This window comes from Lytechinus variegatus, chromosome 9 (assembly GCF_018143015.1).
Source record: "Lytechinus variegatus isolate NC3 chromosome 9, Lvar_3.0, whole genome shotgun sequence".
NCBI lineage: Eukaryota > Metazoa > Echinodermata > Echinoidea > Temnopleuroida > Toxopneustidae > Lytechinus > Lytechinus variegatus.
In genome coordinates this window covers 15542702-15555395 of record NC_054748.1, presented here as the reverse complement: position 1 = coordinate 15555395, position 12694 = coordinate 15542702, and the positions used below count along the sequence as shown (strand labels likewise).

Sequence of the window (12694 nt, the reverse complement as noted above, 5' to 3'; positions counted from 1 at the left end):
CAATGTACATGTATCATATATGGTAAGACAAAACGTAGATGCACTGACGGATCGGGGGGGGTGGTTGGCATAGCCGGCCCGTGCCCCCCCTTTGAGAGGCACAATTAAAATTTCTAATGTAAAAATGCCGTTGAAACAGAAGTGTGCCCCCCCCCTTGAAAGAGACCTGTTTTGTTTTGATTTTTTGCTTGTCAAACATTGCCTCAGGAAAATGTGCCCCCCCCCCTTTTGGAAAATCCTGGATCCGCCCCTGCGTAGATGGTAAGACAGAACAACTAATACTACTACTACTAATAATAGCCAATTTTATATAGCGCTTTTCCCAGAATGGCTCAAAGCACTTTACAGCACACTATTACCCAGGTCATTGGATTAATTTCAATCACGCACAAAAAGTGCACAATTTCCACTCCCTGGGGAGAATTCCTTGTAGCTTCATTATGGCACTGTCAAGTTTAAACCTACAACATCTTTCGCATCCTACCGGGTACCCATCATCACTTGGGTCGAGAGTGGCAAAGTCGGAACCACTATTCCCCGGCTCTTCCACAAATACATATACAAAAAACAAATACATGTACTCTCATTTGAAGAAAAGATATTCACCTTTGCCTTCTCTCCCATATGCAAGCATAGATGCACATCTGATTAAACTCCCTGGTTAGAAATCCATCAGGAACCCGAACCTCTCTCAAAAGCTTTACCCCTTTCAAAGCACCAAGGTGGCTGACCAACAGGAAGGCTATCCTCTGCCATGTGACCGTAGGTGACAAATCAGAAACAGTCGCTTTCGACCGGGGGTGAGTTGAAGCTAGGTCCTCTCGTACATTTTCTTGAAGAGTACTGCAAGTTTCATTGCCTTCTTCTAATGAGATGCACAATCCATCCAAGTGACTGTCCCTTTGGATTGTACTGATCTCACTCTCCTCTAATTTTTCTGTCAAGCCTTCTGATTGGTCCTTTGGCTGTGGTGCCTCCGTGATTGACCAATCACATTCAGGCTTAGTACTGTCGTCCGTTCCCTCTGCTTCTCTCACACCTGTTTCGCTGTCAACATGGGAAGTCGATGTGGATGTCCTCCTTACAGCGCAAGAGGACAGAATGGCTCCACAATTCAAGCAATTTCTCTGAGATAGACGTTCCTTTCCCTTGCAAGATGGCTGACATTTCTTCATCCATCCCAAAACTGTTTTCCATTCTTCCTCAGTAGCAGGTATCAAGTCTGTATTAAAATGAGGCATTGTATAGATAATATACAAGTAATGAATGTTCATGAGTGCTATGGACATAATACTTAAAGGGCAAGTCCACCCCAACAAAAACTTGATTTAAACAAAAAGAGAAAAATTCAACAAGCATAACACTAAAAATTTCATCAAATTCGGATGTAAAATAAGAAAGTTATGGCATTTTAAAGTTTCGCTTATTTTCAACAAAATAGTTATATGAACGAGCCAGTTACATCCAAATGAGAGAGTTGATGACATCACTCACTCACTATTTCTTTTGTATTTTATTATATGAAATATTTTTATTTTCTCGTCATTGTCATGTGAAATGAAGTTTCATTCCTCCCTGAACACGTGGAATTCCATTATTTTAACATTTTGTGCTTCAGGCAAGGAGGTCCTAATTGTCAAATTCGTTAAAATTGAAATATTGTATAATTCAAACAATAAAAAACAAAAGAAATAGTGAGTGAGTGACATCATCGACTCTCTCATTTGGATGTAACTGGCTCGTTCATATAACTATTTTGTTGAAAATAAGCGAAACTTTGAAACGTCATAACTTTCTTATTTTACATCCGATTTTGATGAAATTTTCAGCATTGTGCTTGTCTGATTTTTTCTCTATTGATTCAAATCAACATTTTTCTGAGGTGGACTTGACCTTTAATGAGGTGAAAGATGAAAAGATCCATTGAACGAGGTGTAGCCGAGTTGAATGGATCATTCATTTCATCTTTTACCGAATGAAGTATTCTGTCCATTGCACGTATGAAGGAACATTCATTAATCAGCCTACATGACACTTAAAACTAGATTTTTCATAGGGAATTTTCAGTTTCGATGCAAAATATGATCATGCAGTGCGAGCTCGGTCTGTTGTTTATCGCGTATGTCACATACCATGCCCGATACAAAGCCCAATGGACAAAATCTTATGGATCCAAATTTGCACGATGTATGGATACTAAATTGCACAGTCGATGATGTCATTGTAAAAATGGTCCGAATGATCGATATCACACAACCAATCAAATGCCAAGGATCTATCTACGGGGTCATGTAATAAACAAATATATCAGGCTTTGAGAAAGTATAGTGGAATTATTTTTTTGAGGTGGGTCTGGCAATTACTATCATAAACAAGGCAAAAGCGATTTTGTGTCTCGCCCACGTATGAAAATAACCAGAAATATTGTGATTCGCGAGGGCATGCAACAGATTTGTATCGAAACTTCATTGTAATATGACTGGGATGGAATAACACTTGCCTTAAGAGCCTTGCATGTAAATTTTAATGTTGACCTGAAAATGACCTTTGACCTTATCATGTGACCTCCGACTGCAGCATAACATGCAGGTCCCCCAAGTCCATCTACCATCCAAGTTTGGTTGAAAAGCACCTTACGGTTGCGGAGTTAGGTAAGGTTGACCTGAAAATGACCTTTGACCTTATCATGTGACCTCCGACTACAGCATAACATGCAGGTCCCCCAAGTCCATCTACCATCCAAGTTTGGTTGAAAAGCACCTTACGGTTGCAGAGTTAGATAAGGTTGACCTGAAAATGACCTTTGACCTTATTGTGTGACCTCCGACTGCAGCATAACATGCAGGTCCCCCAAGTCCATCTACCATCCAAGTTTGGTTGAAAAGCACCTTACGGTTGCGGAGTTAGATAAGGTTGACCTGAAAATGACCTTTGACCTTATTGTGTGACCTCCGACTGCAGCATAACATGCAGGTCCCCAAAGTCCATCTACCATCCAAGTTTGGTTGAAAAGCACCTTACGGTTGCGGAGTTAGATGAGGTTGACCTGAAAATGACCTTTGACCTTGTGTGACCTCCGACTGCAGCATAACATGCAGGTCCCCAAAGTCCATCCACCATCCAAGTCTCGCCTTCACCTCTGGTGGGCGAGACAAAAATAGTAGTTTTGCCAGTCCAACCGAGCATTAATAATTCCCACTATGAAGGAAACGCCTGATATATTTGTTTTATATCCTACTTTAGAATTTAGAACCAACATCTATGCGCTAAGCTTACAGAGTCCGTTTACTTGCATTGGATGACCCACTTTTCCCAAATTGGAACGCCGATTAGTGCCTGTGCAGACGCATCACGGGACTTGCCCGGGAAAGAGAGCTGCTGACCGGGGCGCCCGAGAGTTAAGCTAAATATCCAGTTTTCTGAAATAATGACGTAGACAAACGTACATATCACTCAGCCATGTGGACCCTCTCCATAATAAGAATCATCCCTCTATTTCTTTAGAAGAAATGAGTGCATTATATGTTTATACTTAAATATATTAGAAGGTTCTATGAAGAGATGTGTTCCAGAAATTGATTTAGGTCAGTATTGAATGAAGAAAAGTGATACAAATGGCATAGGATATGACACATGTATAGGTGAACTTCATCTTGGCTCTCACCTTTATCAATTAATGCAACTTCTCCAAGTTGAATGCAGATCTTCAGAGCGTCCATCTTGCGATCTTTCTCCCTGCGTAACAGGACGACTGCCCCCCTCCAGTAGCCTGCCCTCAAGAACAGAGGTAACAGATCATCTACAGGAGCACTACCGGAGGTCAGGATCAGGTCAAGGATCAGGTCATGTGACCATGTTATCAGGTGACTCCCAAGCCTGGATGAATGAAATCACAAGTAAGATACAAAAATAGAGGAAGAGGAAATTTTAATGATCATAACTATCGCTGTTGATGGATATTTTAATCATTTATTAGAGTATCATTAAAGGCATGATCACCATTAAGGAAGAAATTAAATAACTGGCTTTCAAAAAGGCAACACTTTGACCCACACTCCCCAATTTGTGCTGAAACAATCGTGTCAAACTAGAGGGCCCAGGGGGAAAAATCACACAAGCTCTTGGGCGAAAATTTTCACCCCCGAAATGCCCAAAAGTGCGCTAGAAATTAAACACGTGGAACGCCTCTGGCAGTCTCGCCTGCATTACGCCAGAGATGCCAACCTCTTGACACAAAAAATCAGACTGAATATCCTCAAAAATCATATTTTTTAGTGAAAAATCAGATTTTCACGAAAACTCAACATGACCAGTGCAAGCCTTGAATTAAGCAAGGCTTTAATAAAAAATTGCCCCCGGCTCGCGGGCTTTTTACAGGAACCGGGGGCAATTTTCTGGAACCAGGGGCAATTAAAAAAAAAGAATTAACTGTGAACTACACTCCAAATTTGTTTATAGTAAGCGCAGCTCCTGCAATTTTTTAATTAGTAGTAAGTAATAGGCTTATTCAAACAACTAAGAAATCAGATTTAAATGTTTAAGTGTGTTTTGACACCCTCACTCCACATCCCCTTTACATGGGCTTATTTACTTTTCATCTTTAATGAACCACAAACAATGAACCCCCCCAAAAAAAAAAATCTAAATAAATGAATAAAATAAACATATAAAAAAGAGAGAATTCAGATCAAATAATAAATTTAGAAAAAAAATTTAAGGTTTTTTTTTCATGGTTAGAATCACGGTTGTGGGTGAGTGTTTGTGTATGATTGTGACTGTGAGGTGCACTTGGATTGCATATAAATTATGTTAAAGAAATGAAGAAATTAAATCAATATCTAACTCAGTCTATTCAAATTCCAGCACATAGCCACAGGCTACATGTGATTTTTTAAATGTACATGTATTGTAGGTTCATGTACCTTAAGTTTTTCACAAGTTATTTGAAAACGCAGATCTTCACAGAAAATGCCTTTCATTCAGGGAGAGTCTAAATTCTGTGAAAATGTATTCATTAATAACTTGAATATTCATCACAATGAAGGAATCATGAAGTTTTTTGACAGTTTTCAAAAATTAACATGAAATCTAAACTCTATCTGAAACAGAAAATCACCATCACTTAAGCCATTACTGATAGAATTCTCACCCAGAGCTCTGGCAGAGAACGTGAGCTCTACCTGGCTAGCTAACAGCATACAAGTACCACACACAAGTGCACGGCGTCCTCCTATTTTTTTTTTTAGATGGAGCCTTGTTCGTAATTTATTGTCTGATATTTACCCCTCACCAAGAAAGAAATTAAAAAGCTATAATTCACAACTATTGATTTTGGATTAATAAGGCTCCGTTTTGACAAGCAAAGTCGGCGACTGTGAGGATAAGACTCGAAAATCCTATGTGCTGAGAACGGGATTTATCTACTGTGCAATTCAAATTACTATTTCACAGAATTGTGATATCCCGACTGGAAATGTGTGCATTAGAAATTGCACATGGTGAAGTAGGGAAAAACTGTTACCGCTACTGGAAGCATACGCGTACATGTATTACAGGAAAAAAAAAGACGGACGTAGCTCACTTTTTATGGTACTGAAAAAAAGACGCACTTGGCAATTTGAAACTGTGCTTATACATAGCACACATATATGGGACAAAAACAGGACAATCACAGAAAGTCGGGAAATCGTATTTTTGATGGCCAAAATCGTACTGTCGTATTTTACTTGTTTTATCGTACTAAATACGATAAAATCCTAAATACGATAAAATCGTACTGGTTGGCATCTCTGATTACGCCATTCAATATAGCAGCAGTGCTGACTTTGAAAAATAACTATTGAATAGTTATTTACAAACAACTGGAATGCCTCTGGCCGTCTCACCTGCATCACGCGGTTCAATATAGCAGCAGTGCTGACTTTGAATACTACTCTAACTCACACAAGATGTTCAGTGATACACGGTTACTCTTATGTCCACTTTTTATGAACGAGACCAATAAACTTACAGAGATATGATGGTTATTCAACAAAAAACCCCAACATGGCCAAAGTTCATTGGCCTTACATGACCTTTGACCTTGATCATGTGACTTGAAACTCGCACAGGATGTTCAGTGATACTTGATTACTCTAATGTCCAAGTTTAACGAACTAGACCAATAAACTTTCAAAGTTATGATGGTAATTCAACAGATACCCCCAATTCGGCCAAAGTTCATTGACCCTAAATGACCTTTGACCTTAATCATGAGACCTGAAACTTGCACAAAATGTTCAGTGATGCTTGATAACTATTATGTCCATGTTTCATGAATCAGATCCATAAACTTTCAAAGTTATGATGGGAATTCAACAGATACCCCCAATTCGGCCAAAGTTCATTGACCCTAAATGACCTTTGACCTTGGTCATGTGACATAAAACTCACGCAGAATGTTCAGTGATAATTGATTAACCTTATGTCCAAGTTTCATGAACTAGGTCCATATATTTTCTAAGTTATGATGACATTTCAAAAACTTAACCTCAGGTTAAGATTTCGATGTTGATACCTCCAACATGGTCCAAGTTCATTGACCCTAAATGACCTTTGACCTTGGTCATGTGACATGAAACTCTGATAGGATGTTTAATAATACTTGATTAACCTTATGGCCAAGTTTCATGAACTAGGTCCATATACTTACTAAGTTATGATGTCATTTCAAAAACTTAACCTCAGATTGATGTTGACGCCGCCGCCGCCGTCGCCGTCGGAAAAGCGGCGCCTGTAGTCTCACTCTGCTATGCAGGTGAGACAAAAAACCACAATTCATATGATAATAAATACTATGTTCATTGACCCTAAATGACCATTGACCTTGGTCATGTGATCTGAATCTCAAGCAGGATGAACTAGATATTCAACTTTCAAAGTTATGATGGCAATTCAGCAAATACCTCCAACATGGCCAAAGTTTCTTGACTCTAAATGACTTTTGACCTTGGTCATGTGACCTGAAACTTGCACAGGATGATTGCTCTTACATGTAATTCCAAGTTTCATCCAATATTATCTATAAACTCTGAAAGTTATGATGGCAATTCAAATAAATCTCCCAATATAATCAAAGTTCATTGACCCTAAACGACATTTGACCTTGGTCATGTGACCTGAAACTCACAAATGATGTTCAGTGATACTTGATTACTCTTATATCTAAGTTTTATGAACCAGATCCATAAACTTTCACAGTTGTGATGGAAATCAACAAATACCCCCCATGTTCTAAGTTTATTGACCCTAAATGACCTTTGACCTTGGTCATGTGACCTGAACCTCAGGCAGGGTGATCAGTAATACTTGATCACCCTTATATTGAAGTTTCATGAACTAGGCCAGCATACTTTCTAAGTTATGATGACATTCCAAAAACTTAAACTTAAGATTTGATGTTGATTCCCCAACATGGTCTAAGTTCACTGACCCTAAATGGCCTATGACCTTGGTCGTGTCACATCAAACTCTAGCAGGATGTTCAGTAATACTTGATAACTGGTATGTCCAAGTTTCATGAACTAGGCCCATATACTTTTGACATTATGATAACATTTAAAAACTTAACCTTCGGCTAAGATTTGATGTTGATGTCACCGCCACAGTCGGAAAAGCGCCACATATAGTCTTGTTCTGCTATGCAGGCAAGACAAAAAGAACCCAAGATAATTCCCATTTACTGCGATGTCAAATCCACAGTAGCAGACTCAGGCAAAAGGTTGTGAAAAGTAATCAAAAAGGCTGTGAAAAGTGTTCAAATGATTTGTTATCATACAAGTCCTCCAATTTGACAGTTACATTACGAAACCAATTCATCTTAAATTTCACTTACTTTGGAAGTTTGCCGCAATCACAAAATAGGTCACTGGGTCTTGGCATGTCAAAGGTCACTGCAGCTTCTGCTAAACTTAAAACCAGTGGTTTTAATGCCATCACTTCATCTATGAATTTTGTCCTGAAGGGTTACAAAACACGGGTACATGTAAGAGTGAATTAATTGATATAAACGCCTTCTATGTCAATATATTTTTTTAAGAGATTGATATAGCCAGATTTATCTATACAGGTTGCTTCATATGTTTGTTTGTTAGTTTCTTCATTATTTTTTCTTGACGATAATCCAGGGAGGTGTTTCATCAATATTTTCATCCGACAAGTTGTCAGATCTGACAACTTTCATGGATTCTGATTGGTTGATAAGCATTGTTACTATAGTAACTGTCGGATAAAAAAGGACTTGTCGGATAAAATGTCTGACAAGTCCTTTCATGAAACGCTCCCCTGAAGTGGATTTCAAACTTAAATTCAAATAGAGTTTCATTGTTCATTTAATTATTGATATCATTGTGTATTCAACAATATACAAGCTAACAATTGCATACCTTTGGAGAGAAAAAAAGAGATATATATCAGTCACAAAACCAAGTTATACGCTGCAAGTTGCCAGGAAGAGAGCATGCAAACTAAAAAAAAATTGAGACTCCAGTTTTCCCTTTTTAAAATACCAATTTGGTGTTCATCGCTGTTTTAAACACTACACTCCACGTTCTTTGGTGACATACTGTATACAAGACATACGATAAGGAATTGTAAAAATAGCAACTCTCAGAAAAACATCAGTTTCCATGCGAATAAGTCTTGGCAAACACTTTGAACATGTTTGGATTTTCTTTAAACTTTCATGATTTTCCCTACATACTTTTTTTGTTATTTGAAATTGTCTAACTAAAAATGTCATTTTCTAATAAATCCTGTATTCTGTGGGATTCATCCATTTTTTTAAACAAAATTATCTTACTAGAAAAAAGTCATTTTCTAATAAATGCTTTATTCCATGGGATTCATCGCATTTTTTAAACACAAAATTTGGGGACTCTAAACTGACCAAAACCACAAAGACCCCTATTTCTATTTCAAATTGAAGTGCTCATAAGAGATCAATACACAGAAAATTATAAAGAATAATAGTTCCAGATCATTGTATTACAAGAAAGCCTGTTTACCTATTGCTATGTGGGTGAGTCCTTGGGAAAGCTTCTACATAATGCAGGATGAGATCCTTGGGCTGGTCATGTAGTATCTGATAAACATGCCAAGGGCTGATGGATGGATAGTCCGATATCATCATATCCAAAGCTTTCTGGGAATCTAAGCTGCAAAGCCTGTAACAAAAGATTTTAAATGGTATAATAATAATAAAAATAGCCATTTATATAGCGCCATCTATCTAGAAATTCTCTATTTCGAGGCGCGATGTTATTAATATTGTTACCCCGGCTTTAGCTCGAGCTGCCTTTCAGCACTCATGCATTCAAGGAATTAATCCTGCCGGGTACCCATTCACCTCACCTGGGTTGAGTGCAGCACAATGTGGATAAATTTCTTGCTGAAGGAAATTATGCTATGGTTGGGATTAAAATGGTACATATAGGTGGAATCTTGTGGCCCAGTGGATTAGTCTCTGGACATAATAAAATAAGAAAGTTATGAAATTTTAAAGTTCGCTTATTTTTCATAAATCAGTGATATGGGCAACTCAGTGACATGCAAATGAGACAGACAGATGATGTCCCTCCCTCACTATTTCTTTTGTTATTTTTTTAATTGTTTGAATAATACAGATGGTCGAAGGTTTGAATCCAAGCGATGGTGTAATTTTCTTCAACAAGAAACTAATTCACAACGTGCTGCACTCAATCCAGGTGAGGTAAATGGATATTTGGCAGGCAGGGTAATTATGCTGCTTTCCTCTACAGCACCTAAAGACTTCTGTTATAGTGTAATACTGTATATTGAGATGATATATATGTACCTTTGCAGACAGCCGAGATACTGCGGCAGATTTCTGGAGATGAGGTCGGCACTCAATAACTGATCAATGCTTTCCTGTAAATCTTGGCTGTCTTGATCATCAGGAAAGTTGTTTGTTGCTGCAGTTGAAAAAAAACAAAAACAGACGCATTAAACTGATAAATCAATGGACTCACAACACGGGGTACAGTGGGGCGTTTTGGTCTAGTGGTTACAAATCTCGCCTTTCAATGAAAGGGGCGTTTTCCTTCAGCAAGAAATTTATCCACATTGTCTGCACTCAACCACGGTGAGGTGAATTCCTTAACTCTAAAAAGACTGGGGGGGCTGATTCAGCCCCCCCCCTCGACATTTTTCGCGATAAATCCGCCGCGCAAAATTTTTTGACCGCGTCGCTACCTGACTTTTTACTTTCAAGTCTTGCGCAACTTTTGAGACCAAAATTGTGACCCCCGGGTACGTGGTTCCGAAATTACGCAACATTTCGTAAGTGCATGCAGACCCAAAATTACTCAAAAACGTGAATTTGTGTACAAATCCAATGCAAATAGTGTTCTTAGCCAATATTCACAAATGCATCATTATTTTTCCTTTTACTGCTTAAAATCAATTTATTTTATCTTTTTTATGGCCAAAATAAAGTCCCCAACAATTTCCATTGAAAAAACAATAAAAAACAAAAAGTCGAAAAACAAAGAAATACATAAGAAATTTAGAAAACAATAGAATACATAAGAAAATAAATGTGATTTTGAAATTTTTTTAAAATCAATTTGATCAGATGCCTATCTAGAGTATGTGAAACAAAAATTAGCATTTCAGGGGCATTATTTTATTAATTAGAGCAAACTTATGATTTTACGCATAAATTAGCATAATTAATGAGACATGAGATTTTTGCAGAATTTGATGTTATAGTTTTGTAGATAATGCCATGGGTAACACGTGTGCCAATTTTCGTCGCGATCGCGCGATCGACGGCCGAGATCATAAGGGGGGGCTGAATCAGCCCCCCCAGTCTTCTTAGGCGTTGAAATAGCCCAGTCTATTTAGGGTTAAAGGGGATTGATACCTTTGGAATAAGTAGGCTTGTGTTGAAACAGAAAATTCAAAGAATAAGATCAAAGACAGTTTGAGAAAAATTGGACAAATAATGAGAAAGTTATGAGCATTTGAATGTTGCAATCACTAATGCTATGGAGATCCTCCTATTGGCAATGCGACAAGGATGTGTGATGTCACATGTGAACAACTTTCCCTTTGATGGACTATAAAATACCCTCAAATTGTCTCTTTCTGCTTTTTCTTGTGGTGATGCAAACTCTTTATCCATGATGTATTCTTTAAAAATCTGTATTACATGCCCTGCTATAGAAAGAACACATGATCTACTGATAGATGTGATGAAAGAGGCAATTTAAGTGAAATATATACTAAAGTAATGGGGAGAGTTGTTCACGAGTGACATCACACACCTTGGTTGCATTGCAAATTTGAGGATCTCCATAGCATTAGTGATCGCAATATTCAAATGCTCATAACTTTCTCATTACTTGTCCGATTTTTCTCAAATTTTCGTTGATCTGTTTCTTTGATTTTTCTGTTTTCACATAAGCTATCTTGTTCCAAATGTTTCATTCTCCTTTAAATGCACCATGTGCCTTTAGCAGCTGAAGCTACAGCCGGGTGATATATAGTGTGCCATTGAATTGGAAACTGGACAAATCAGCGGCTCATAAATGCTATATATTATTGTTATTACTGTATTCCTCTGCCTTGGAAAATACTACTTATGCCAATTTGAAGTATTAAAGCTGATCAATTAGGGCTTCAACTAATTCATTTTCCTGAATGAGACTCTGTACAAAATACATGCATTTGGGCATGTACCTCTTTCACAAGGAAAAATATTTTTGTCGTACAATGAATCATGTTCCCCACAGTAGAGCAAATACTCACCCCATTCACACAGTAGAAGAGTTTTAAATGTTTCATGATAACAGCTCTGCTTGTATTGTTGTACCTCTATGATCCTCCGTCTGTCCAGTAATCTGAAATGCTTCTTGATGAATACAGATCTGCATTCATCCAACTCTGAAATAAGAATGATAATAATTACAAATTTAATTTCAATTCTGTTTATCACTGCATTCATACTCTAATATCATGTACTCTTTATTTCTCACCCCCCCCCCCCCCTTACACCCATCCATATGTAACGCTGAATACAATGCGTCCCCCCCAAAAAAAAAGTAAGTGTAATTTTTTGCTATCATGATCATAAATTTGCTTCATGAAATGTACATGAATGAAAAGATATGCATCTCTTCTTCATTTGAAGAACATATCAATGTCCACAATGCAAGCATGACTAAGTTAGAACAATGGAAAGCAGTGCACCAAATTTTAATTTCCACGAGCAAATTACGATTTTTAGTAGCTTGTTCTAGCTTCTACTGCTATCTTTTCGAAAAACAATTTTCACAACTTAAATATCTGTCTTCTTCTTCATATATGAGATCATATATCCCATATGAATCACACATGGTCGAGAAAATGTTGAGTAGAAACATGCTTGATTTCTACCTATTTCGTCGCACGCACACCACGAACCATCCTCTCTGCGCACTTCAATGCGATAGTTAAGTGCACTGTATCTGTTCCACGAACCGTCCTCTCTGTTACGTTGCCCACTGTGGCGTAAATAATTAACTTCAAGAAAATATAAAGATACGGGATGAAACTTTGGAACCTGAACTTTTTAACGAAGACACTGGTAAATAATTTGCTCTCCTTGTAGGTGCACTTACTGCTTGTTAAAGAAAACATTTTCTTTAAATGC

General features: G+C 37.8%; 1 protein-coding gene across 1 annotated transcript in view; it reads right to left on the bottom strand.

Moving 5' to 3' along the window:
* The window catches only part of LOC121421659, a 29425-nt gene that overhangs the window by 13287 nt on the left and 3444 nt on the right, over nucleotides 1-12694 (bottom strand). Inside the window, exons 3-8 of the mRNA XM_041616426.1 lie at nucleotides 11812-11946; nucleotides 9854-9971; nucleotides 9045-9203; nucleotides 7874-7996; nucleotides 3665-3876; nucleotides 607-1222 (exon numbers count right to left, since the gene is read on the bottom strand). Of these exons, the coding sequence (XP_041472360.1) occupies nucleotides 607-1222; nucleotides 3665-3876; nucleotides 7874-7996; nucleotides 9045-9203; nucleotides 9854-9971; nucleotides 11812-11946 (1363 nt within the window). The remainder of the gene's footprint in view (nucleotides 1-606; nucleotides 1223-3664; nucleotides 3877-7873; nucleotides 7997-9044; nucleotides 9204-9853; nucleotides 9972-11811; nucleotides 11947-12694) is intronic.